This window comes from Bombus vosnesenskii, unplaced genomic scaffold, assembly GCF_011952255.1.
Source record: "Bombus vosnesenskii isolate JDL3184/JDL3185 unplaced genomic scaffold, Bvos_JDL3184-5_v1.1 scf7180000013276, whole genome shotgun sequence".
NCBI classification, from domain to species: Eukaryota; Metazoa; Arthropoda; class Insecta; order Hymenoptera; family Apidae; genus Bombus; species Bombus vosnesenskii.
In genome coordinates, this window is record NW_022882934.1 from 804,706 (window position 1) to 832,253 (window position 27,548).

Sequence of the window (27,548 nt, forward strand, 5' to 3'; positions counted from 1 at the left end):
CTCAGTCTAATGATACTTATACGATTAAATCGAATTATATGAAATTTAATTTAATTTAAAATTACAGTACAGTATACTATTCTATAGTACCTCTTACTGTGAATGCGTACGTATATAAATTTTAGAATGATATATTATTTATGTAAAGACAAAACAATAGAAATATAATAAACACTAATATACAATACCGAATTATCCTCAGTAACATTTTTAACATGTTTTAAACATTGGATATAAAAAGATATTAAGATTCACAAATCGATTATAGATCACATCGTGCGATCTACTCACTTCGACCATTTTCGGTTCGAGTCGGAGCGGATCGGCTACGTCATACTACTTACTTCTTACTTTATGCATGGTCCTCTCTCTAGCTTAGTCAGTCGCTTTCGCGTCGTTGTTCCGTTCATTCAGATGGTTATAAATTCGAACGGAAATTAGACGTGTGTACAGATGTAATTGTTTTAGCAAGTGGTTCCAAGCAAACATATAAGAACATTACATTACAGTTATCAAAAGTGTTTTGTGCTTTATCTTTGGTAAAGAGATCTTTCGAAATGGGCGCCATTGGCGGCATTAGGAGCTACACATTTTTCGCGGCATTCCTGCTTTTCGTCGAAAGTGGTAAGGTTAATGCACGTAACTATAGATGATGTGAATATCGTGGCGTCCTTTGGGTGGGGCATTTATAATTTTCCACATTGTTCTTTATTAAAAGGCGCGATTGCATAATATTAAGTTACACATAACATCGATTTATAAGGATCAAGCGGAAGGATCGATTTAGTTGAATATGTATTTATTCTTAAATGACAGCTTGAAGTTATTAGTTTATTTCATGGTAAACAAAATTTGATATTGTATCGAGCCACCGATGTTAGTCTTCAAATCGTTATTCACGAATTTATATAATCTGTGGTAGAAAATATAATTCTTATCACATAATTTATTTATCATCGACCGAGAGAACTATATACATATTAGTTCACAGTTTAACGCAAGATGATAAGAAGTTATCTGGGTCAATTATTTTTTTTTCATGGACACTAAATATTATGAATTTATCATTTTTTCCTAATAAGTAATTAATTAATGATTAAAACAAACATTTAAGACATATACATATTTGTACTGCCATTTCATTATTTAGTTTTAATTATTAGGTTAGAATACGTTCTTTTTTATAATCTGGAAAGTATTGTTTGATTTAGTCTATAGTTAGCTGACAAAATTATGAATCAACGTGAAGTAAATCGAATCCCCAATCTTTCTTTTCGTTTAGTGCACAGTTTACAATGTTATCAATGCGTCAGTACAAACAACACCGACCCCTTCCAATGCAACGAATTTCTCTCGAGCGACATCGATATCAAACCACAGCCTTGCGATGCTGTTTACGAGGCGCAGTATTGTGTGAAGCACACTGGTCGATTCGAGGGTAAAACAATATCGGCAGTTCAGGTTACATATCGTGGAAAGGGGAATCTTGTTGCGAAACTTAGCACTCTTAAACGAAAACTAACCTTAAATCATATATAACGACATCGCCGTTATCGGTTTATAAGCATGCGGGAACAACCAAGGCACGATCGATAATCATCTCCATTAGAATTGTTTTTTTAGATGACTAACATTATTTTAATTCACATCTGCATATAGGGATGGTTCAATGTGTAACGACGAAACTATTAATTTTTCTGTTATTGTATCTAGTAAGGTAATTGAGCTAGAAGGAAGCAGAAGTTTGTTCATGTATACATATAATAAGAGAAATTAATAATAATTTAATATTAATATACTACTTGTATTATGAAAGTTTGTCGTTAGATATTGAAAGATGTGTTGGCTAAATCAATACATACAACTATTCTAATATGAAAGAATCGATTAATTAATCCATGAATTGAAGCGCGCAATAGTAAACATCTATAATCGATGCTTTTTCAATCGATTAAGCGACCAGTCTGGATTGCTACCAGTGTACGTCGGAAGAAGAACTGAGTTGCGGAGATAGCAATTTGGTAATAAGTACCTTACAACCAACGAACTGCAGTCATGTATACAATGCACAGTACTGTATCATATCGATCGGACGATTCGGAGGTTCATACATTGTGTCTCGATGTTTGTGTGTTTTCTATGTCAAGTGTTCACCGGTAGATTTTCCTTATCTCTATTGCATAAAAGATTCTATTATATTTCCTTCAAATCTTCAGTGAAAATGTTTACAAACGAATAAAAACGAATATATTTCACGAAAATTGTCATGCTTTAACAATTCCATAAGAAATAAATAATCAAATAATATATTGCATGTTGCTTGCATTAACACGCTACATTCCTAACATCTTTCATACGAACGCATGTTATTGTTTTTTGCTAGATAAAACAAGAAACAAACAATTTTTCCTGTATATGTTGAAATAGGTGGAATAGGCACGAAACGATTCTGTTCAGCACTGGATCTGGGGAATTATTGCGATTACGTGAAACAACAGGGTGACAAGTTAAGTTACCGAACCTGTATCTTCACTTGTACCGGAGACGGATGCAATCCAGCGGCCATTTTGATACCAAATATCGCATCGATGGTACCAATTGGATTATTAGTAATTTACGAATTATTCTTCGTAAGGTAGATATTTTTATTCGATAAAATTCTTTTGAATGCATATTTTATGCATTCAAGATAAGTGTAAAATCAGTTTTTTTAATCTATTCCGTCCTTAATGTGTTAGCACGAAGTAATACGGAATGTCAATTTCTGACGTACCTTAGGGGAACAATTTGCACTCGATTAATTTTATAAAATGACACTGACGTGCCTTCTCTTTTTGACAAAATATTAAACGAAGGTACTAATTAGTAGTTACCAATATAATTATAGTTAATAACACATTTTATATTTATATTTAACCTGCGTCGTCATAGATTTAATATTTCTTTTCGACTGTACAATTGCAAATACGCTTATACTTGTCTAAAATAATTGTGGCTTGCGTAGCACAAAAAAAAAAGGATTCTAGTGTTTAGAATTTACCAATAAGTTTTAATTAATCGACACGTTCGTAATATAAATTACAATTAAGGTACCCATTCCTAATACCGAATTTTAATGACGTTAAGTTTCCATTCGTACACAACTATTAAGCTGTGTACTTACATATAGTTATTTTTTTACCATATTATTTTTTTTTTATTAATTTAACAAAGATCTAGGTTACTTATTTTTGTATATTTTTGTACAAAATACGAATCTTTTTCATATTTGAACAGTGTAGATACGAAAACCTACTGTGTTTCTCTTTTTTAATTCTTCTTTTTTTTCTAAACATACAACACGAACAATTCTAGAATTAGACTTAGATACTAAGGAATATTCTGTATGAATTACAAGATAATATAAATGCGATCGAATGCTTTGTTCTTTATTTTCATCGAACGAGAATCCTCCACTCGTCTTACATTCACGTACTCGTTTTTCTGAGTATAAATATAATATGATGTAGTCGCTCAATTGGTGGTAACAAAATTGTCTCACGACGATCCGTAATAAGGTACTTGCACGTTCTTTGGTATATCCACGTTTATATAGCGAACGGTACATAGGATAGCATTTTTCAATACGACGATACACGTGTTCATATTAATGTGTTTGTCAAGCAAAAGATCTTCGTCGAGTAATACAAAGATTATAAGATTGCGAAACTGATTGCGAAGCGGCTTTTATGATGGAAATCATTCTTTCCCTTTGTCTTTTTGCAAAAAATGCACATATTTTATGCAAGCTCCATCGTATAATAAGTTGTCTTTTTATAGTTGTAAAAAGAAAAAGAACGCACACACAGGCTAATATCGAGCATAATATCGATAATATTAAGATACCTGACGACTAACGCAATACATAGTCTACTATCCTTGATAACACAATGATTAATGATTTCTCTAACTGTACGTATGGCTGTGTTTAAAATATTAAATGTAACACAGAGGGAAATATTTCGGAATGATATTTTGTCATTATGCTACATGTATTAATGATCAGTTCTCGTAAATCGGGTTGAACATTCCTCATATGATAAAACTCACATCAGTAATGATTTTTCTTTTTGTGTTCGTATTTTGTGTCGTTCCTTTCCCTCTTCTTTTTTTTTTTTTTTTTTTGTTACAATAATTGATGTGCACTGAACACAAGCATATATATTAGTTATTGTTAGAATATTCACTCGAGTTCTCTTTCTCCTTTCTTTTTCTCCTTTCTTTTTCTCCTTTTTTTTTTTACATTTTCTTCGCTCGAAATTACAACTATATATCGTATGAAAAATACATATATATATATGTATAAACAGTGTATATAAATCATTACTAAATCTGATCGCTACTAAGCAATAATAGAATTTCTTGTGGCTAACAATTTCTTTCCCGGTTTGTTGGTCCTAGAAATATATAATTTGACACACATATATCAGCATTATTTCGCATATACAATAATGTGAATAGAAGTGAATAAAAAGTTGCTACTGTTTTCTTCTTTCTTTTTAATTAATTAATGATCCTTGATCACTCTAGGTCCATTTGCTTTCTTTCTCTCTGATTGACAAAATTTCCTCTATGCATATACATTAAGTTCTATGTGTTTAACTGTATAAAAGAAGTGTCAGCCTAAGATTCGAAACTAATTATAGTGTACAATAAATATTGTCACTGCCATGTGTTCGCTGAAAAAGAAAACATTATATTGCCACAGGTACCATGGCAGTGAATGTGGCAGTGATCAATACACTCGATAATACAAGATAGCTTAAACGTTAATAAGCTAGATACACCGTCGTTATATTACCTTACGCATGGAAAAAAAGAAAAACGGGACGTATACGGAATAGAACACAATAGTAGTTTTAAGTTAGTTGATCGATTAATGTACAGCCATTATAATGGAATTCATAAATATAACTGACTATTAACATCGAGAAATAAACGTTAATTCAGTATAGGAAACAAATCGAACGACATAAATACGATTGTAAATATCAAGATATTAATACATAAGTTCATTTGAAGGAAATCAACAAAATAAGTATTACAGAAAATTCATCGAATCATCTCTTTTTCTCTGATTCTCGTTTCCAGGAAATCTTAATTTTAATTATTAGTCATAATTAGTCCTTGCATCTTGTGCTATTTTTCGAATCTCCGAATGATGTCCGTTTCTTTTTTATTGCGTCCATAATATCCCCTACGCAATTCCTAAATATCTCTGTATTTATCTATCACTCTATGTACGACAATTCTATATAGAACGAGTCGCATACGATAAACGTGCGTATGCACAAGACAGGTACAATTCTTCGTGTACTGAACATTTAATACTTTGTCCAAGTTTTACATCTTTATATTAAGCTGATCTTTCTCCCTCGTTATGATCGCACGTATAACTTCAAATGAAAAATTAGTTGCTCAGATAGATGGAGAAATTCGTATAATAGGTGTAACGTGTGTATATCTATATCTTGATGTGCAAGCGAAAGAAACGTATTAAACTTCGTATGACAAAAAGGGAAGTACACTTGCTAAAACGTGCAAAAGTTGCATACACGAAACGTTGCATCTCGGAGAAATATCAACATTTTATATAGACAAAAACTCGTCTGTATAGTGAAGGCAATAGTGTAAATCACAATCATTTGTTCATTTTTTTTTGTTCAGTTTCTCTACAGCAGAACATGTTTCCGAACTGCGTTCTAAAAAAATTGACTAAATTATTGTTGCTTCATTGCTGCGTTTTCTTCTAACAACGGTACAAGATCGCCACACGAGAAATTGCAAAGAGAGAAGATAACGTATAGAGAAACGAGAAATGCTATAAAAAATGCATCGTATATCGTTCACAAGATACACTAGAGAGAATTACATAACTGCATTAATATGTTACTAATAGATCAATAGATATAATCAGTGTATGTTTCCAGTTCTGAAAGTTTCTCGAACACCTTTTAATATCCTTTTTGCACCGCCTTTATTTCTTGTTTCTTTTTCTTTTTGTGCAAATTTCGTCGAAAGCTTAGACATTTAGATTGCCATGAACAATACACGTATGCGTTATTTGTTCGTTAAGTACCATGTTTCTCATACAACTAGCAACAAAGCTACAAGGAAGTTTGCTCGGCGCATACGTTGAGGATCTTCAATAAAATTTACTGACGCTGAAGCTTGCGAATTTGCTCTTCCAGCTCTTTCACGCGTAACTGACTATTCGCGAGCTGCCTTCGTACCAATCGTAGCTCGTCAGTCTGACGTGCAAATGCTAATCTTAATTCCGCCTCGTTGTTAGGAATGTCTACATTCTCCAAGACCTTATTATCGTTCAGTGGCGCGGAAATGATATTTTTCTGCAAAACACGTTAATTAGCCTAATCTATGAAGGAGATAAAGACTTGAAAGAAACGGTAGTTCTACCTGTAGCACAACATTGCCGAATTTTTGTTGCAACTGTTGGAACTTGGTGCTTTGATTGCTAGAAGTTTTTTGGCTTTTCTCTGACATATCGTGGAACTCGATGGGCCTGTAATCTGGTACAGTCTCGGTAGACAAAAAGGCGAATTTCTTCTTATTATTTAAATCGGTTGTCGGTGGAAGTTGCGGTGGCTTGTACACTCGTGGTTTGTGCGTGGTAATGCTACCACCTGTTAACATTTAATTTATAGAATAGAGTAACAAGTAACGGAGGAGAAAAAGATAATAAAATAAGTTGAAAAGTTCAATAGTTATACCGGTTTTCAGTGAGATTAAAATCGGTGGATTATTCATGCCACTTATCCAATCCCTGGCTGATAAAGCTGGACAAGTACCTACAGTGTCAGGATATAGATCTTCTTGAAATTGGTCGCTCTAAAAAGCGAAAGTATTTGGTAATTACACCGTGCCTAATTACACTTGTTTCGCTTAATGTTTTACATTTCTATGTATTCACCTTTCGAGGAACTATCATGGATATCGGCTCGCACATTCCTCGAGTCGCGTGCAATTTATAAAATCTAAATACTTCGCAGATGGCTGTGTTTACGCCCCTCTTTGGCATTATACCTAATCCTCTTTGGGGATTTCCAGAGATGAATTGACTGAGGTAATGCATCCAGGGTGCCTCGTTTACTACTTCATAGTATCGAATATTACCATCACCCTACGATAAGAAAAGTATAAAATGTTCATTCTCAACGTATGCACTGTCGACCATGAGGATCAAGACACCTGCTATTACAGTATAAATTTCACTGTTTTTAGTTTCTAGTTATTTTATTACAAATTTGTTGTTTCGTTCAAATGGAATGAAATATCTGTTAGAATTTTCTAATAAATGTAACAAGCAGATATCTTAATACTTGTAACTGGCAATGTAACAATTTTTTAACATAATTTGTTACCTTTCCCGCCAGATACACCATATTGGTGTCATTATCATAATATGGAAATACTACTCCACTGGAGGAATCGATAGTTTCACATATCAACGGTACGTTCAAATCATGCTGACTCCAAATAGCATACTGTCTGTCGGAGTGACGACTGAAGCCAGTCGTAAGAAGACGTCCAGAGCTACCAAGGAAAACCACTTTGCTAGCTTTTGTTCCGGCATGGCAGACTCCCTCCTGTTCAACGGACGATCAATAGAAATATTTATTCAAGTAAATTTCAAGAAAACGATAATTACAAGATATGCAAACGTGATCGGTGGATACATACAGAAACCACGATGCCAGATCTTGGCTCGAAAACCCTCAATTTTTTATCCTTGCACGTTGTCGCCAGCAAGCTACCGTCACGATTCAATGATATACTATAAATGACGTCAGGATGCCTATCGATGATACTGACAGCCTCTCCTTTATTTATGTCCCACACGATAACAAGGTGATCGAAGCCGGCGCTGAAAAGCACGTTCTCAGCAACAGGATGCCATTCTATGTACGCGACACGACGTTTGTGCCCTTGCAACTCAACTAGCCACTCGGTCAGATTTCGTGATATACCACCGTCAGGAATGTGCCACAGTTTTATCTGAAATTACGATTAACAATAAGAAGAATATCGTAAAATATAGATAGGCTGTTTACAAAATCATTAAAACGTTATATTTTTGAAATACCTAAAGAGTTATTGAGATTCGCAAAAGGCTCAAAGCAAAGGAAATTTCACAATTTCAATTTAAAAGAGTCAGAACAAACAAGATATGGATAATTTCTGAATTAAGATTGTAAACACAGATTACTAAGTAAACCCTATTTTGCTATCTTTTACGCCGTCTTTTATAGATAACAGAAACAATATATCTTGCAAGTAGTACAAAGTGTTGAGTTTTAGCTTTAAACAAAGCATCGTATCGTCTAGATGCTGAGTAGCAGACCGGAAGGTCGATGCCACACGGTCTATGATTCAGTCGCTTATGGTAGTAATTTGTCACGGCGACAGGCCACCAGTTGGCAAAGATTTCGTTTTCCATTAGAAAATTCCTACTTCGTAGAAAGCTGAATTTTACAAGAAATATCGTAACTGTACATATGTGATCTACTTCTTTATCAGTCCATACAATTTTATCTAATAGTCAATACCTAACACTGTACCAGTAATCTTTGATCAATAAATATCGCCAACTATTTTAAGCAACGGTACATAAAACTAGGAACACGATCGTACAGTGCAGTCGTCGGAACAGGAAGCGATGATGTTATCGTTAAACGGATTCCACTTGATGTCCAGAACCGGTCCAGTGTGTCCAGTCACTCTACTAGCGTTAAAATCCAGCCTACCAGTCTGAAAGATAAAAAGAGGAAACATTCAACCATAATAAGTCATTAATTAAACGATCGAACAATCTTATTCAATAAATCATTTGCATGCATCCTTATCTCTATGCGTTTCAACTTCTTCGACTATTCATCAAGAAGAACTTCGTTTTAAATAGCATTCGATATGCGCGCTATTTGTATCGATGTACGCTGCATATATGTTATATACATTTATAGCTTGGTCTTAAATTTTACTTGGAAAGTTATGCTTCTAGTGTATAATCATAACAGCACTAATGAAATCTGAGAATTCAACTGGTAACTGTAATTAGACAGCGGATTTTTATGCAAATTTACATTTTTGAAAATATAATCAAACAGGTAAAACCTCGGTAGAAGATTGTTTTATCTACCAAGTGTTTTATAGAAGGCGCTATACTTTTTCCGATATTTCATATATTTCTTCATGTTATGTGCATATTATAGAACTTTGCACTTTCCTACAAATGCATAAATATCCGCAGTCTACACACAACGTGCTCGTAAAAGGCGTCAATAGACGTTGGAATACTTTCGTGAGTAGATATATATTCCTTCCAACTTTTCTTATGTAAATTTCTCTATGAAGCGACACGTATGCTTGGTTATTATTGCTCATTTGGTAACTTGGAATTTTCCAAGGAACCCGATACTTTTGAGCGATAGTATATAATTGAACATTGAATAGTATTATGGAACAGCCTCACCGATGTACGTACTATCAAGCAAAGTTAGTTCGTCTGGAAAGAACAGCGAATCGATAACTCGATAAACAAGAAAGATAACTCACGCGATCGAGCGGCAAGACTAGAAATGCTCCGCCACCAGCCACTTCCGTTACGATGGCCAGAAACTTGGGATTCACTGCGCAGAATTGCGAGTCGTGGGCGTTCTTCGTGATCTTGATATTGTCGTAGCATTTCTCCCGTTTTGCCGGTACGCCGTACACGTGGCGAAATTTGCTGCTTCGAACGCCACGGAACCACGACTGGAAAAAATGAACGTGGAATTAGCATCAGTGGAAAGAAAAAGAAAAGAAAAAAATTAGCAGAACAGATGAAAGTTGGTGATAACGCCAGGAATTGAAATATTGTCCTGGATCTTGGATATGGTTGGAAGCGTGAAAATATTATGATGAGTTTATGAACTAAGTATCAAGGATTAGGATTATTTAGATGATACTAGTCTTTGAAGACTCAAAAGTTCCAATTTTGCGGTTTTTAATGAACTCTGTTTTGTCTCTGCTTCAGAATTCTTTTCTTCAACCTTCTCTTTCTTTTTCTTTTTCTTTTTTTGCAATATCGAAAGCTCTGTTTTTTCGATTACTCTTCTAATTTTCAGAAAAATATAATTCTTGCAATTAGAGAGCTTATGAGACAACGAATAAAGAAGTAAAGAGCAGAGAATCGCGAGAGCACTGTAGTGGAATATACAAAAAACGTTGTTGAAGAGGACATTTTTAATTGCAAATCTCTCTCAGTTCTCAAGTAGAAGCCGATGATACAACGTGTAAAGTTACTTTGCTACGTTGTTGATAGGTCGATGAACTTAAGACGAGAATAACCATCCTTCCAAGCAGATCTTGCAGCTAACCTTGAGGTGTCTGAGTGTCTTCTTCCGAGGACCAATCTCTTCAAATTTTTAACAGCCGTTCCAAACGATCTTCTTAAAATTTGTTCGAACCCGAAGCTAATTGAGGGACATAGTACAAGCAGCCGTTTGTTCGCACACAAAGACGAGAAAAATACAGGGACCGATATACGACGTCTGTGTTCATTTAGAAGACTTCGTAATGACTTTCCAGACGTTTATGTTCAGCAGCATATTATTCCATTGGAGTTCGATTTTACTCGCAGTCTTCTCGACTGAACATGTCCGTTGTAAATGGCACGAAACAGTTGGAAAGGTCTGTGGTGTGATTTTTGATTTATAATTCAAGATTTTATCATTTGCATCGTTTGTTTCTCTTATATTCTCGATTAAAGAAGATAAAAGATTTTCTAACCGCTTTGTTCAATTTCTAGCTAATTCTTCTTGCAAAACTGAAGCTGAAGGATGGTGATCCTGATGACAATTGATGGAGGATGAAACGTTAAAGAAACTATTTATCCGCGAGTATTTTTACCGAAGATTGAGCCAAAGGAATCGCTTGTTAACCGGTTACCGCGTAAGGAGGATCGTTATTAACGGTGCAGCTGAACCAATTACTTTTGAGCAACGTGCACAGCGTTAAATGGAGATCGACACGGTCCTCTCTGATCGTTGCGGTACGTCGTTAACGTTTGCACCAACGATTACTCGCAGCAAGGTCAATAGCACGACGAGCGGAACGTGTTTATGCGTTCCTGAGACTCTCTCCGCTCAGAAACCGTGAAGAAGAAAGTTTCGTGGTCCGAATGTTCTATCAATCCATCGTTCGATGTTTCTGTTATCGTTATCGAATTCTTCGGTTCCTATCAAGTCTATGCAACAACGATTCTTAGTCTCCGAAAACAGTTTTCTTTCTAAAGTATCTTTAAATTAACTCTGAACTATTACCGTGAAGTGCTAGAAGTCCTAGAGTACTGTAGAATCACCAGTATTGTCATAATCTTGCTGTGAAATGAAATACGACTCTAACTACCTCTGTAATTTTCGATTAAGCGTTGTATAGTCATTGTAATTTGTAAGTTCAGATATAAATCTTTCTAAAGTATCTTCGAATTATCTCTGAACTATTACCGTGAAGTGCTAGAAGTCCTAGAGTACTGTAGAATCACCAGTATTGTCATAATCTTGCTGTGAAATGAAATACGACTCTAACTACCTCTGTAATTTTCGATTAAGCGTTGTATAGTCATTGTAATTTGTAAGTTCAGATATAAATCTTTCTAAAGTATCTTCGAATTATCTCTGAACTATTACCGTGAAGTGCTAGAAGTCCTAGAGTACTGTAGAATCACCAGTATTGTCATAATCTTGCTGTGAAATGAAATACGACTCTAACTATCTCTGTAATCTTCGATTAAGCGTTGTATAGTCATTGTAATTTGTAAGTTCAGATATAAATCTTTCTAAAGTATCTTCGAATTAACTCTGAACTATTACCATGAAGTGCTGGAAGTCCTAGAGTACTGTAGAATCACCAGTATTGTCATAATCTTGCTGTGAAATGAAATACAACTCTAACTATCTTTGTAATCTTCGATTAAGCGTTGTATACTCATTGTAATTTGTAAGTTCAGATATAAATCTTTCGGTAGAGTATCTTCAAATTTCACCATGAAGTTAAGTTACTTTGACACGTCAGAAAGGTATTTGTCGTTTTTCATGGATTAATGAAAGATATTACGGTTCCTTTTGAGAATTCTAGGAAAGATCTGAGAAGCTATAACGTATCTCGCGAATCAAATCTATCGGTCTTTAGATTATACATTCTTAATCTCTAGATCAATCTTGTTTTTCAGTTTCTCTTCGAATGAATAAGATTTCTTTCTCAGAAAAAAAGAGATTTGTCCCAAAGATTGTTCTTTATTTTAGTTGAAGAAATTTCCTATTAATTCTTTAATTATTCTCTTTTCCTCATTTCTCGGAAGTAAAACAGTTTCGAAAGAATCCACTGTCATCCATGAATGAACACTAATACCATTGATCGTTAAATCTTGACCTTGAATTTATCAGCTCTTCACTTATCTTCTACGAAAGATACTGAACTCTATTAACGAATCATTGGTATATCGACATACCGTATAGGATAACGTTATTAAATAGGATGAATTTCCAATTTCAACGTTGTTTTACCAGTAACGGAGATATCAGTCTCCATGTTAAATATATTCTGACGTCTGAATCCCGCTTGTGCCCGCATAAAATCACCGCGATGTGAAATCTTTGGAGTTGGTCGCGCGTGGTGCGCGTGGCGAGCAACGTAGCGCGGCGAGACAGAGCAAATTATGCCACTTTTTCTTGCAATGGCGAAGAAAATATTCATCGAACGAATTCGCGTTTCGGTCCCTGCGAAATTCTAACCGTAGGCCTCGATTAACGGTACGTGTTTGTGTTATTTTTTTTCCGATCACGATCGTGACGCGTACGGATCTTCTTCGTAGATATGAAAGATGATAACCGAAGTATCAATAGGAATCAGTAAGTAGGAAGATGCCGATGACTATGACGAATCTCTGTCGCTTTTCGTCGTTCGTCTACGTCGCTACAATTCCGAAGTTAAAATTTCACGTCGTTTTTCAATGTTTATACGCGTACGATTGTATCGTATCGAGAAGGATAAAAAGGTATTGAACGAAGAAGGATGTTCTGCAGGCTGAAGAAGAGATGAAGAGTTTAGACGATCGTATAGTACCAAGATCAACAGAAGATCGTTTTGATAATTCTTTTGGACGTTCGGAAGGCGTGTAAGGCTACACTTTTGCGTGGGTTTACGTCATTTTTACACGCGTCATACGACGATCATGCTGCGTCAATAATAATAAAAACGTCTCTGCACCACTTTTTCTCATTTTATTGTTACGCATCAAGGCGATCGTATTTTATCGAGGGCGATCGTTTTACGAATTTAGGATTGTGGTCATCGCTTTTGATTAAGAAATTTTAGGAATAAGGAATTAAGAAATCGTGAAACGTTCAAAGCCTTTTATATCATACGATTTAACGATTTCTTATTTTGCTGGTATAAAGTTGTATAAGCTGGTTATTGTTAGGTGTGCGTTTCACCTTTGCTTTTGAAAAACGCACTGAATCATGTTTGTTGAGTGATGGATTTGATATGATTGATAGAATAGGTGAGCGAAATCTGTAAATCAGAGTCCGATAGGAACGCGAATACTTCATAAAGAACGATTAGATGCCATCGATTATCTTCACTGATTCGCAGAATTCAAAATCACCAGGATCTTTGGATTAAAAGCCAATACGATCAAATTTGTTGGCACAATCTTCGCTTTAAGTTATCAGCTTTACAGATTAATCGTATAGAATCCAATGTATAGAATTTGTATATCATCATCGACGGAATTCTACGTTTTCTAGCTTTGGTGTGAAAAGAAGAAACGTTTCGAGAAAGCAAATGCAAGTGTAGAAGCTTCATCGTAAATTGTTTGCTCCTGAGATCGATTTTAATTAAACCCCAAACATTTGAATTTCCTCGCTTTAATTTGCGACGGCAAATATTCGAGGACAGAGTTGGGAAAAGATGAAATACGAGTTTCGAGATATTAATCGCTTTCGTAAACTTCGATGAATAACGCGAACGATTGCGGAGGAAAGACGCGAACGATCGACCATATCATATGATCGTCAATGTAATTGGAAATCATTTGTCACCCGTGGTTCTGCTATTCGCGAGTAATAATTCTGTGGCACGCTAATGCCAATTAGGGTCACACGAGCGCTATACGCGCGTGCGATACTAATCGTGGTTGCCTGGTGCTATCAAAATGTTACGACTCTGCTGAAATGTTCAAAATATACAATGAAATTGCAAAATCATACACCTACGTCCATCAAACGAAACGAGATACATTATGATACAAAATTGCAATGTTTCACACGATCATGCAAATATCGTAGAGCTGCTCCATTTGTCGGAATGAAATTTTGGTTAGCGCTTGATAAAATCTTTCGAGATAGATTTTCTTAAATAACGAAAATTACGACAGTGCAAATTACGACAGACGAGAAAGATATTGCAAGTTGTTTGATAAAATAACATGTGAAATTTTCACTGGCAAGGTTTATAGTACGACCGATCGAAGAAGGAATATCTTTGAACAGGAATTGTAGAGTATTAGCTGCGATAATTATACAGGGTGGTTGGTAACTGGTGGTACAAGCGGAAAGGAGGTGATTCTACGCGAAAAAAGAAGTGGAAAATATAGAATAAAATTTTTTTTTTAGTTTTTCCATCGAGACAACGATCTACAGTGAGATCCGTTATAACGAGACGTGATAAAATGCACGCGTACCGAGCGAAAATTCAAAGTCGATTTTTTCGAAAACAAAGCCTCAAACGAAAAAATTTATTCTATATTTTCGACTTCTTTTTCTCGTAGAATCACCCCCTTTCCGTTTCTACTACCAGTTACCAACCACCCTGTATATGCTTCTCTGACATTTTATCTTCTTTGAGTTTAGACGTGTTGCAAATCTTGGCAACCGAGTTACATAGAAACATAAATCAAGCATAATTTTCATAACGTGAATTTTTTTAAATTTCCGAACGTCGGTAAGTCCGTATGTTATTTCGATGATTCCAAAAAAGTTACAACGATTCAACGATCTGTTTGCCTTGGAACGTGGCGTTCAATTACTCTCGAAAGTTAACGTTCGAACATCTAAGAAACTATATATGAAACTATAGAAGAAATCGTCGAATTATCCTAAAAATGTTCGATCTTTATAGAATTCCGATAAATGAAGCTCTCTGATCGATAAAAGTAACTTGTATGCGCGTGAAAAATGTAAAACAGCTTCAAACAAGATGGAAAATAAAAGGAAAAAGTAATTGAACACGAGTATGTACATGTGTGTGGTGCATCGTGCGGAAAGAGTACGAAAATATCTCAATTCGTTGTGCCATTTCTTCTACAACCTTTCACTCGCAGCAGCTTCGAGAGGCTACGGTACAAAATAGAGATGAACTGTGCTGTTGGTTCGTCGTAGACGTTGTACAAATTTCGTACACTTCGTTGTACAAATTTCGTACATTTCGTTGTACAAATACGTTGAAAAAATAATCGAACGTGTTCTCGGTAGTTGGATGTCTGATAACTCTAAAGTCTAAAGTACCATTGATTGATAAGTCGTAGGCGAATTTACGAACAAGTCAATCTAGAACAGAAGACAGTTCGAATTACTTTAAATTACTTTCGTCCAAATACGAGTTCCTATTTAGTGCAATTATTTAAAGTAGATAGAACAATGCAAAAGAAAAAATATATTCATTCTAAAAAATTGTTAAATCATATCTGTTCAAATGTACGACCACTTTTATGCATCACCGTGTGCCTTTGCTCTGCTTTGGTGCTATTCATTACGCATTAGTAATTGAAGAAAAATGACAACGTTAGTAAACAACAGATCAGGTGGTACAGTAATACGACACTTGTACTCGTTTTTCATTGATCATTATGACTGAGAAGACAGCAAGAAGCTTGACATGCTAAGTTTGTAAAACTATGTTTCTTCTTTTGCGTTCTAGATTCGCCTCTCGTGGTATCGACCTGCGAATAAGGGTCTCAAATAAATAGGACTTGCGTTCTTAGAGCTTCGACATGACCAGTATTATGCGAAGTTAACGTGACACGATATAGCGGTAGATACCAATGGTTCGTGTGGCTATCGTACTTTCAATGAACGATGTGTATCTTAAAAAAGATTCTTCTAAAAAAAAAAAAAATTCAATAGAGATCGTAACAGATATTTAGAACTTCAAGATTCGTTAGAAAGCGAGGGAAAATTCGTTTTCTTCGTTAATTAGTATTTCACTTTCATTGAGTTTGTCGTTTATAAATATCGCTATTTATAAGTTTTTCGCCTGAAGCAAATATTCTGACAGGAAAGTAGTCTTTAAAGTACGAAGAGATATATTTTGAACGAAATAACTCGCGTTCTAACAAAGTATGAACACGCGAAACATCTCATTCACAGATGCAAGAAGCTGATCCAAATAGAAGATCCGATTCAGAAGGATTCAAAGGATTAATTTAAAAATTTGAATTAATAATTTAGAATCCAAAGCTTTAAATTAAAAGAATCTGAGAAGATTTGGTTCGATGCTGTAACATGTCGAACTAACATCGAACTACCGCAGAACGCTCGCGTTCACCAAGTGGAAACATAAAGAAAAGAAAGATCGATCGCGAAACACCGAAAGCACTCACCTGTTTATCGTTGGTCATTTCTGATACTAATCAGACCTCAGGCAGCCGGTACACGTGCGCGGTGAGACGATGGTCGCCGACAGTGCACAACAGGAACGTAGTAATTGAACAAGCCAGGACCCATGCATGCGAAGTGGGAGAGGATATTCAACTAGTTGGAAACTCGCGCTCGCTGTGCAAACGGCGTCAAGATTTTCTCGCTTTACTGGAAGAAACAAAAAGGGAACCACACGAGGCCCGTCTAATTACGAGATCATCGAATCAAACGCGCGAGTCGTTAAGAGGCCACCGAGTCGTAACGATGTATCTCATCTATGTACTTCTTTTCTGTAATAATTTCTTCTTCTCTTTCTTCTCTTTCTCTTCTATTCGTGGTGAAATTAAATATTCGTAACATATTTCGAAGCGTGACGAAGAATCATCATGAAGAGTCGATGAGATACAATACTCAATTACTATCAAACTCAAGGCTGGTTTACGCTTAATGTATAATAATGGAACGAACGTTTTTCATTTACATTTCGACGCATTTACATCCTGATGGAACGATGGAGAATATTTCTGACCGATTAAATAACGATAGATAAAAAGGAGAATTTGTGCTCTTGCTTGATAAAACTATGCGAATAATTTCATCATGTATGGATCGAAGATCGAGAATCGATCTTTTGCATTTTTTGTTTTTTTTTTTTTTTTAAATATCCTTGCACGTAAGCTTCGAGGGAAACCAAGATTCTTCCAACTATTCCTCGACTTGAAAATCACAAAACAAGTGCACAAGACGTACACGTGAACATCAGGTAATGTTGTCTCCAGTTCTCGCGTTCTTTCACGTAGATTGCCCAAATCAAATTCACTTTATGCATCCATTTTTACATTAAGCATTCGTCTCGAGTAATTTGAATTCAAGTTACTTAAGCTCAAACGAGTCGAATTTAACGAGACTTTAAGGTGACTGTAATTGAGTATTTCGCTCTATAGTCGACTGGAAGAAATTAATTCTTCCAATGAGTCACTGCAAACGAGGGAAAACAAAAGTTATGTGGATGCAGGAATGATGCAGCCTTTTCCATGTTGCGGATTCTAACTGTGTAACCGTTTGATTTTTTCACTGAAGTAATCTCTTTGTGCTGATTTAATCAAGGTTGAAGCGTGAGAAATTAATCGGTTCTTGAAGAAATGCGCTATCCTAAGAATCTCCAAGGATAAACAGTGATGTTTGATGTTGATCACGCGCAAGATGAATATTCAATGGCCGCATTAGGAACTACATAATTTCATCGCGGGAATAACTTTTCGAATTACGCCTCCGTTTGAGTCACGCTTCGAAATCAATGTCGTCTGTGCGATGTTTGGTAGGGGAAGGATGAGCCAAGGAATTGTCGACAAAGACGATCTTATGCTTTTTCACGACGCTCCTGCCGGGCTGATGCAAAAATAACGATCCTCTTCAAACCTCCATTACGCTATCGCAATTAAAAAAACTTCTAAAAAAAGACACTTGTCCCAATTTTCTAAGAATCGTACTGCGCAAGATACGCGAGTCTCGCGTTGAAACACGACGTTACGAGATAATGAAAAATAAAAGAAAATATATACCGGAAGCGATGAATGAAAAAAAAAAAAAAAAAGAAAGGATTGATCCTTTCGCTACGATAGTCTTGCAACTAATAAAAGCTCCAAGTTTCCGATAACATCATCATGTACACCATTTGAGTAAATTTCGATGCGATTTAAAGAACATCTGAAAGAATTGTTAATAATACGGTCGATCTTTCATTTCAATGCTACGTTAAACACTCTGAGATGTTAAAAAAGTTTCGCCTATTAGAAGAAGAGTGAGATCAGGGCATAAAAATTCGAAGACCGTAGCGAGTCTCGAATCATTAATATGGAACAAATATTCGCACGAACATTTAGATACTTTGTATAATCAATTGAAATTATATTGCAAATATTTATGCAAATCTTATTTTCCAATTCTGTAAAATATATTTCACATTTGCTATTTTATCTCTTGATTATATCTCTGCTCGTTATTATACTTTTTTCCATATTTACATTCGTTAATGCATAAAAATCTACGACCTAATTACACTGTAATCAATATGAACGAACGCAAAAATGATTCTATACTTCAGAGAACGTGGACTTCTAACATATGATGATTCAATATTTTAAACGCGTACATTGTATATCATAGCGAAAGGATTGAAAGGATTCTATTCTTTTTCTTTTTTCTTTTTTTCTTTTTTTTTACGAGTGAGAAACAAAGGAACAGCCGTTATTTCTGTACCAACCTAATACTTGAGCGGTCGTGGCAACAGCCTATTCTTTCCCGTACGTCTCAGCCTCGAGGAAGAAAGAAGAAGCGGTATAACAGAAGAGGAGAAAAAAAAAGGCACGCGTTCGTAACGTTACTCGGTCGCGGTTAATGCGCACTTCTCACGATCGTGACTTTTGAACAGGCTCGATAAGCGGTAACTACTCTCGACGATCGATGATATTCGATAGATCCGACGAATCACCCCTTTTTTTACTGCCGTTATCGTGTGGCAGTGACGCGCGCTTCGACGGCAGCCTCTGACTTCCGCTGTCCGGTTTGCTCGAGCGAGAGAAGGAGAAGAAAAGGAAAAAAGAACCGGCGACTCCCGTGGCGTAATTTCCATCCACCCGCATGTGTTTTAATCGTATTTAACTCTGCTACCATCCTCCAGCCTTTGTGTCTCGATCTTCTTTTAGTTTTAACAAACAGAAAGACTTTTGAACGAAACCCCTTTATCTTATAATGTGGAATCGCACTCGCGGTGCAATCGCACGTTAAATTCGATATAATGCGCGATTAGTTTTATCGTAAAGAGTTATGAAACGAACATAGATTAAATATTGTGAATTAAATGAGATGCAGATTCTATTTGTATCGAAGTTCTATTTTAATTCCTATTTTTACTTTATGTTGAGAAGCTTTCTAAAAGGAAAATCTGTGTGTATATATATATAATAGATTTGTTGAATAGAAATTGTATATAATAGTTTAATACTTTGTTTGAAACGCCATATTAAAGTAATAAATAATCAATAATAAGACAAGGGGTTAACAACGATTTTTCTTTTTTATTATTGATTATTGATTATTAGAATAGAAGAATAGGATCGGGTTCAGAATGAGCCAAAGAAGGTAGCAGTGTTAGAAGAGAATAGGTGCGTAGGTAGGTGAAAAATAAAGAGCGTCTCAAAAATCTATCGCGCGACTTGTGTTTCGCTTTTTATTTTATCACGCACGTGTATCTTTTGTTCCTTATATCTTTATCTGTTTACGTAGTTGCTTGATTGTCCTCGACTAGCGTATCTCCTTTTCATTTTTTAGATGCACACAAAAGACTCTAAGATTCGTCATTTAAGTTCCTGGAACGTTGATTCATCTATCAATATGATAGTATACTATTGTGCATAAACCTTTCCGCACATCTTTCTCTTTCCATTGCTATCTATCTTCAACCCTTCTAAATACAAACTTCTTAGAACCGTCTAAAATTGTCTCTGATTCACTGATTAGCGTCGATAATTGATTAGGGCCAATCAACGAAATAATCGTTAATAGATCATCAACTGTTATTTTATTTACTGATCGAATTCTTCTAAAAATTCTGTCGGAAAGATCTCGAATATTTTCACTATCGATCTAGTAATATTTCCAAATATTTCTCAAGCTCTTGAATTCTGTTACAATGATATAGAAAAAAAAAGAGTATAACTGTACAAATAGTAGGACAAACCTTGTCCGACCTGATCAAACGACCTGTTTCAAAATATAATTTAATTTATCGTTAAATTTATGTCAATTTTTATATTAAAAAAAATTGAGAAGTTGATTAATCGAATAATATAAGAATTTACATAAAGTTAGATGAACGAGAGAAATAACAATGAATGTACAATTTTAAATTACATTTTGAAACCGGTCGTTTGGCTGGGCCTGGTAAGGTTAAGCGTGAATATGAGATCCGAGTTACCACGAAATAAAAAATAAATAGTACACAATATGAAAATCGACTTAACTTGTATTATGTCCCTGAGCGATTAAAATGAAAAAGACATACGCTTAGATTTGAACAATTCGCACGCATCGTGGATAGAAGAACGACGGGCAATTCGAGTGCGCAGTCACGCAACGTAGATTCATTGAGACGAGGCCCGGCGCGAAAGAAGCGACGCGTGTTATACCTACGATCGTGTCGGAGTTCCAGGCGCGCGCGTTAGATCGCGAAAGTCGCCGAGCCAGCACTGACTCCTAGCCACGGTTTTATAGCGGCCGCCAGCCGAGTATATCACGTGGCACGCGCTTGTCGGTGCGTGTTTTAATGCAGCAGCGTGACGTTTCGTACGATCGCATATGTTGTCACGCGTTGTCACTGCTCCGTTGTTCTTGCTAAACCGCTGTATGTCACTGTAGCGCGTGGGTGATTGCGAATCGAAAGAGACAGAGAGAGAGAGAGAGAAACACACAGACAGATAGACAGGAAATATAGGATGTGCTCTAAAACACTTCAAACAACTTCGAATATGTACACATAGCGAAAATGTCGAATCGCTTCTAACATTGGGAATTTGATAAATCTGAAATCTTGAGATTTTTATCCTTTGCCTTAGGATTTTTTTTTTTTAGTAGTTATTTAAATAAGTATTAGTTATCGTAATCTTCGAAACTGTATCAAATGTAAAATATTTAAATATTATATGGAATTTGTATTTATTGATGTCAGTTTGAAGAATTGAGAGAAAAGTTAGGATTCAGCCTCAACTTTGCTATGTAACCTGTTTCTTGTCAAATCGAAATCATAATTTGTATCACGGAGGTGACTATATTACGAGGCAAGGGATTAAAATTAAAGATCATGATGGATTAAATCTTTTATACATGTTATATTTTATTCTATATATGTATTAACATATATTTGATATATAGGTGAGGCAGTTGAGTCTACTAACCTAACAACTTCAAGACTTACCAAGACTTTCAACAGTTTTAAGTACCGAATCACGTTCAAAGTGATTCGAACTTGCATAGTGTTTCGAAATTGACGTCATTAAGGACACACGCTGAGATGCGGGCTTAACCTAACAATAGCTATGGATCCATGCATAGAACATGCAATTAGTGTGCTATTGCATCAGATATAAGGAAAGAGCCAGGTACACTTGGTATCTGCCTGATGCACGATACTAATGGGATGCAATAAAGTCGGCGAAAGCATAAAAAAGTATAGATTTAATGGAGATAATTTGGATCAGGTGGGAATTGGGGTGGCAGATTGCGAGTTTCGATTGCGTCAGACATGTGTTTAGATGTAGCGTATAACTAATATCGTATAGAGTAGAATATTCGATCGAGAAAGTAATATCGAAAGTTTCAGTTCGATAATTTCGATGGAAAAGTTAACCTTCGAACTCTCATAGGTTAGATTATGTAGCAATACTGGAAACTTTGTTAATTTGCTTGTGTCATAAAATAATTGAAAATTGAAGGGTTAAATTCAGTTCAAATTCGTAGGAGTATTAGTCGCAAATTCGAATTCAGAAAATCTCGATCTCGAAACTCGAAGACGCGCAATCGAATCGTTCGAACGCTCGAGTATCGATTCGATTCGATATTCGAGAACTCACAATCTGTTCTCTTTTATTTGCCGAACAAATGTTTAAATCTAATACGTTCTATTCAATTAATTATTTACGTTTCAACTTACTTGCTGAATTATTATGATCAGTTATTATAAAGTTAATGAACAACATCCTTAAAAAGTGGAACTGGCTCTTATCCCCCATCGTGAACGCTAATCAATAGCAATTTCCTTAAATCAAGTCGAACGGTAAAGTAGAACGCTTTAAATGCTTCTTGATTTACAAACAAAGGTTAACGACATACTTTATGGATTACGTGACCAGTACACAATGCTCGTTAGTACTTGTAAATCGGATCGATGCCGCTGGTATCGATAATAAACTTCATTTAAGTTAAATAGGTTTTATAATTCAAAGACACATTAGGGCCAATAATTCTAAAATAAGAAACCGCTAGCTTATGCTATTAAGCAACAAAATTTGAAGACTTTTTCTCAAAATATTGTATCGCTTGTTACATATTAATTCAAATAAATTCAAAAAATTTCTCAGAGTCATTGATAATCGACCCACTTAGTCTTACTTCAGCCACGAAAAAAACGTATCGTGTATTACGTCAGCGGCTGCTAATGTGTTAATGGTAATATAAAACCGATTATGAAAAACAGATGAAACGCTACTTAGTTGCTTTGAAGCTCAAACAAAGACGTAACAATTACACTTAACACAATTTCGGGAGCATGCATTGACATAAACTGACATAAACGGGGATAAAAAACATTTGATGCAAAAAAATCTTACTTTTCCGTTTGGCTTGTAGCACGCTCTGACGTCTACCATATTGTTCAATAAAGTATGAGTGTCATCCGCGGCGTCCAGGCCCAATTTCTCCACTAATTCCTCCCTCGTGCGTATCATTTCCCAATTCGCGATATTATATCCCATAGAAGCTTTCGTTTCGTATTGTCCACCTCCGACACCGTATCTCCAACTGACAATCTTTTTATCAACGCCTCTTCGTTCACTCGTAAGTACTTTACTACCACCTATTTACCAAGTATTTCCCAAGTCCGTTGTTATAGGCCGTCCGTCTACCTAAACGCCAAACAAGAACATTCACAGAACGTGATGGACAATTACAAACCACGTGCGAACCCTTCCGTCCTACACAAATTTCGTAATCCACTCACTGAGACCGGTCACACATGGATACGACGTATCGATTTGACGTGCGTGCAACATGTAAACACGAGAGCACGCCACTCGACCGCTCCGTCTCCGCGATACCACAAATCAAACGAATATCATACGTTCCCATTAAACCACGTTCGTTTTATACGATCAGCGAATTACACGTTCTTAGCGTATAAATGCAGAGGACTGCTGCGTCGTCGAGTACTCATTCGCTCGTGAGTAGAAAGCGCAACCTTTTTACAGTAGTGCTTCGCTAAATGGCTACTTTTCGGCAGCTATTTGATCAGTTATCGAAAGATATTTCTAATTGTATGAAATTTTGATATCTGACACGTTGGTTTATCATACAAATATTCTATTGTTAGATGTAGCGAGGTTATAAATTAAGATTAGTAGTATCAGTGGTTTATATGAAAAATATTGAAAGACATAAAAAAAGTACTTAATGGAAGAGAAAGAAATGGAAAAGAACGTTCCAATCCCTAAAGATCTATAAATTTCTATGAAAAATTGAAAATCTCTAGTATCAACGCATTGAAGCGTTGAGTGGGTACACCGATTGATCTAGTCGCACCTAGGGCCGTATGCATCTTCCTAGTACGCAGGCACCCGTGTAAGTTTTTCGAAATTTACGAAAATTACGATTTATCATAGAATTGAAACTTTAGAACATAAATTAAAAATATATAATGTAATCGCTCTCCTTCGCAAGACGAAATTTTTTATTAAATATACTGCAAAGGAAGCGAAATAGTTCTGAATTGCTATCGTACGGCCCTGGCCAAGGCTCTGAGTCCTCATCTCTCTCAAAACATCTCGGACTACTTGTTTCGATTCTTGAAACATGTAAACTTTAACACCTGACTAATTTTAAGACCTCGCTATATCTCTTCCACTGATAGTAACACCAGAAGCTCACTCCACAATGTCAAAACTGGCGGGGATAGCGACGGCCACTTAACGAAGCAAAACTCTGGTCAATTAACGCGACATTACAATACTCAATATATCCATATTTAACACATTTGTTTATAACAGACGTATATAACATTAGAGGCTCACTTCACGAACACAATTTGAAGAACTGGAGGGGATAGCGACGGACAATTGACGAAGCAAACCGCGGCCAGTTAACGCGACACTACTGTACTCGCCGACTGCGCGCCTTATTGTGTATCCTTCTCACCTCCTGGGTCTCAGAAGAAGGGGGCGATGAGCACGCTCTACAGGCTATCCAAAAAGTCGAGTACCGGCATTAATATTTATTTTCAAGCCGACAGGAACAGGTGAAAATGAATTAGTGAAAAGATCGAACGTATTTTGTTACTTTCGATTCAAGGTATACCAACTTGTATACTTTAATTTTTGTAATGTAGTAGGAAGACTTTTGTGATTCTTTTTATGTAAGTACGCGAGTTATCGGCTATCGACACTGTATACCGATTGTATGATAATCAAATGTCTTTGTAGGTTTGTATTATCTCTTGTAGAAAATGAATTTGCTTTGAGGCAAAAGGAGAGAGCGTGTCACGGAACGGCTTTAAAGTTTGTGGTCAATGTGCACACGATCGTGTAGAAACGCAATCGGTTTAATCTGATGTAACACTTGCCAGGCGTCACTCACCATTTCATCCGTCTAACGCCGATTTACATATCGATTTTGGAGCGTGCTGCAAGCACGCCGTGATGGAAGGCGGTCCGCTCGAGAAACGGTGTACGTAAGACAGCCGAATGGTCACTGGATTTAAATAAATCGAACGATATGAATGAAAATCACATGAACATATTCTTAACTATACATTAATCAATATGCATATGTGTGAATTACAGAAAATATCGAATGTTTCACAGTTTTAAGAATAAATTTTATAAATTTTATTCACAGATTTTAGTTGAATTTAGACAAACAATTTTATAAAATGTAAAGAACACTGGTAAATATTAATTGATCTTCTTCCAAACAAGAAAGCGATCTGAGAAAAAAGGAGAAAGACCTTAATCTACTCCGAAAGCTCTCTACTGCTACTTCATATTGACGTATAGCTATCGAGTTGCTATTTTACATTTATAGTCTGTCCAACGAAACGGGGCAGTAAACGTAAACAAAATGTGATTGCTGCGGCTGCAACTATTGGCTGGAGACTAGTAATATTCGAGTGTCACTACCTCACCTCGAGTTTATTGCTTTGTCTCATTGGACAGATTATATATCCTGTCTAGCAAGTAGAGTCTGAACAGGAGAGGTAAATAAAACCACGTGATCGAACTCTAGGGGAAACAATATGGTCGAATTCGCAATCCTTATATATTATGAAATTGCAAACTACTATTTCGAACATTTTTTAATACTTTAACATTAATCATACCATCTCGGCATTCCTTATAAAAAGGTATTAAACTACTTATGTCGAGAAACTATTGTTTTATCAGATATATTAACTTTAGTTTTTCAAATTTAACGTATGAAAGACGAGGAAAGATTCGAAGCGGTATTCTTGTGTTTACATTCTCTTTGTCTTCCATACGTTAAATTTCACTAATTAAAATTAAAATATCTGCTAAATTAATATAATTTTGCATAAATAAGTTAATACCTTTTTTTATAGAGAATATTATCTTTATTTAGATTTTTTAACAAGGAAACTTCACTTTTCTTTATGAAAAGTGAGATCTCTTACCGTTTTCAGTTAAACGAAACCCCATGTATATGAAATTTTATATAAATTTATCTAAAATACTTAAATATACAAAATCAAATAACTAATTGCTATATTAATAATTAGATGAAGCATAAAGATATTATGCAATAACCACATTAGTTTACTATCGGTTCGTTACTTCCCATCGTAATTTTATCGTGTTTCAATAGTAACTATATACTTACGTATGTACCCACGTTGTTTGATCTCCATATTGGAAAAATGGCAACTGTGAGTGTAGGATGCGGCGACTTTTTAGAGTTTCAGGTATTTTTTAAGTAAATGAAAGTATTGTGTAAAACGTATTATTTCAAATTATGTACTTCAATTGTTTTAATTACATATATTAAATTGTATGTAGATTTCTGGAAAATGATAATACACTGCAAACATGATTAAGGTTATATAGTATTTTACATAATAATTTGTAAATGATATTTAAGAAATGAAAGACCTAAAATTCTCCATGAAAACAATTAAATTTAATTAAGTAAACAATTCGATATATAAGTTATAAAGCAGACTTTAAAATTTTAATAAGTGAATAGATATCCTTGTGCATTTGATCTAATGTGAAATAATAATTGATACAGTATATCTGTAAAACTTGATAATAAGAAAAATGATTAAAGGACCTATATTGAAATTAATTATTTTGCAGTATTACTTTTGTATGTGTCTTTTCCAAATTCATCTTTTTTTTTATTTTAAGATACTGAATGTTCTTGTTCCAGGATGCATTGAAAAAGATGCGGCAACTTGATGACAAAATCATTTATATGCTAAATGCTATACTTCCAACAGAATCATTTAAAGGACAAAGTGATCCTACTACAAAATGTAAAGATTTATATGAACAAATTCAAACAGGTCATAAATCAAGGGCATTAGCTATTACAAGGTGTTTAAATGCATCCAAGGAAAAAGTGAACCAATTAAAAGCTGAAAGAGATAATGGCAATGATAGTCCTCAACTTCTTAAAGCATTAAGAAAAGAACAAAATACTTTACGCTTACTGCAATCAGAATTAAACATAGAAGAAGTTGTAAAAGACCATACAGTTGAGGCTTATTATAAGAAATGCCGTGGTTTTTATAAGCCATCGACTGATATAGAAATTTAATCTCGTTATTGATTTTGAAAATACTTTGGCCAGTACCTTTTTATATGATTGTAAATTTAACTACAAATATATTGAAATGTTGTAAATATATTTAGTTACTGCATTTATGTAATAATAAACAGACGAGGTCTGCAATAGTAATAACTATAAGTATATCTTTTTTTTTTTTTATATTATTTACTAATAAATTAAATGTAGGATATATACATATGT

General features: G+C 35.2%; 3 protein-coding genes and 1 long non-coding RNA gene across 17 annotated transcripts; 2 read left to right on the forward strand and 2 right to left on the reverse strand.

Annotated features, from left to right (window-relative positions):
* Nucleotides 1-360: 360 nt before the first annotated feature.
* LOC117231959 (U-scoloptoxin(05)-Sm1a) lies at nt 361-27,056 on the forward strand. Of its 2 annotated transcripts, none has more exons than XM_033491000.1 (4): nt 361-624; nt 1,283-1,438; nt 2,428-2,635; nt 26,946-27,056. In XM_033491000.1, the coding sequence occupies exons 1-4, from the start codon at nt 558-560 to the stop codon at nt 26,953-26,955; spliced, it is 441 nt and encodes a 146-aa protein (XP_033346891.1). In that variant the 5' UTR covers nt 361-557; the 3' UTR covers nt 26,956-27,056. The 2 variants fall into 2 exon arrangements, with proteins under 2 accessions (XP_033346891.1, XP_033346893.1); XM_033491002.1 differs by lacking the exon at nt 26,946-27,056 and adding an exon at nt 1,957-2,103 and having other exon boundaries at nt 2,428-3,754.
* Nucleotides 601-2,001, reverse strand: LOC117231961. Its single transcript, XR_004493047.1, has 2 exons — nt 1,863-2,001; nt 601-1,726 (listed from the first exon to the last, which is right to left on the reverse strand). It is a non-coding gene; the product is annotated as an uncharacterized LOC117231961 (long non-coding RNA).
* On the reverse strand, nt 6,024-25,289 carry LOC117231955 (coronin-2B-like). Of its 10 annotated transcripts, XM_033490985.1 has the most exons (11): nt 24,373-25,289; nt 23,509-23,773; nt 23,120-23,413; nt 9,613-9,810; nt 8,692-8,808; nt 7,741-8,055; nt 7,422-7,646; nt 6,971-7,180; nt 6,771-6,888; nt 6,457-6,683; nt 6,024-6,389 (listed from the first exon to the last, which is right to left on the reverse strand). In XM_033490985.1, exons 3-11 carry the CDS (start codon nt 23,261-23,263, stop codon nt 6,195-6,197), a joined length of 1,749 nt encoding a protein of 582 aa, XP_033346876.1. In that variant the 5' UTR covers nt 23,264-23,413; nt 23,509-23,773; nt 24,373-25,289; the 3' UTR covers nt 6,024-6,194. The 10 variants fall into 10 exon arrangements, with proteins under 10 accessions (XP_033346876.1, XP_033346881.1, XP_033346880.1 ...); XM_033490990.1 differs by lacking the exon at nt 23,509-23,773 and having other exon boundaries at nt 25,137-25,289; XM_033490989.1 differs by lacking the exon at nt 23,509-23,773 and having other exon boundaries at nt 24,699-25,289.
* On the forward strand, nt 25,812-27,485 carry LOC117231960 (coiled-coil domain-containing protein 58). Of its 4 annotated transcripts, none has more exons than XM_033491004.1 (2): nt 25,812-25,902; nt 26,946-27,485. In XM_033491004.1, exon 2 carries the CDS (start codon nt 26,961-26,963, stop codon nt 27,333-27,335), a length of 375 nt encoding a protein of 124 aa, XP_033346895.1. In that variant the 5' UTR covers nt 25,812-25,902; nt 26,946-26,960; the 3' UTR covers nt 27,336-27,485. The 4 variants fall into 4 exon arrangements, with proteins under 4 accessions (XP_033346895.1, XP_033346897.1, XP_033346894.1 ...); XM_033491006.1 differs by lacking the exon at nt 25,812-25,902 and adding an exon at nt 26,352-26,478; XM_033491003.1 differs by lacking the exon at nt 25,812-25,902 and adding an exon at nt 26,475-26,611.
* Nucleotides 27,486-27,548: the final 63 nt, after the last annotated feature.

Excerpts from the sequence above, each read along its gene's own strand:
- LOC117231959 (XM_033491002.1), top strand. The coding sequence starts at position 558 with ATGGGCGCCATTGGCGGCATTAGGAGCTACACATTTTTCGCGGCATTC. Across the intron at positions 1,439-1,956 it reads GCACACTGGTCGATTCGAGG|CGACCAGTCTGGATTGCTAC; the intron begins GTAAAACAATAT and ends CAATCGATTAAG. Across the intron at positions 2,104-2,427 it reads ATCGATCGGACGATTCGGAG|GTGGAATAGGCACGAAACGA; the intron begins GTTCATACATTG and ends ATGTTGAAATAG.
- LOC117231955 (XM_033490990.1), bottom strand. The coding sequence starts at position 23,263 with ATGGGATATAATATCGCGAATTGGGAAATGATACGCACGAGGGAGGAA. Across the intron at positions 8,809-9,612 it reads TAGTCTTGCCGCTCGATCGC|ACTGGTAGGCTGGATTTTAA; the intron begins GTGAGTTATCTT and ends TTTATCTTTCAG. Across the intron at positions 6,684-6,770 it reads TTTAATCTCACTGAAAACCG|GTGGTAGCATTACCACGCAC; the intron begins GTATAACTATTG and ends AAATGTTAACAG.
- LOC117231960 (XM_033491006.1), top strand. The coding sequence starts at position 26,434 with ATGGCAACTGTGAGTGTAGGATGCGGCGACTTTTTAGAGTTTCAG. Across the intron at positions 26,479-26,945 it reads GCGACTTTTTAGAGTTTCAG|GATGCATTGAAAAAGATGCG; the intron begins GTATTTTTTAAG and ends TTCTTGTTCCAG.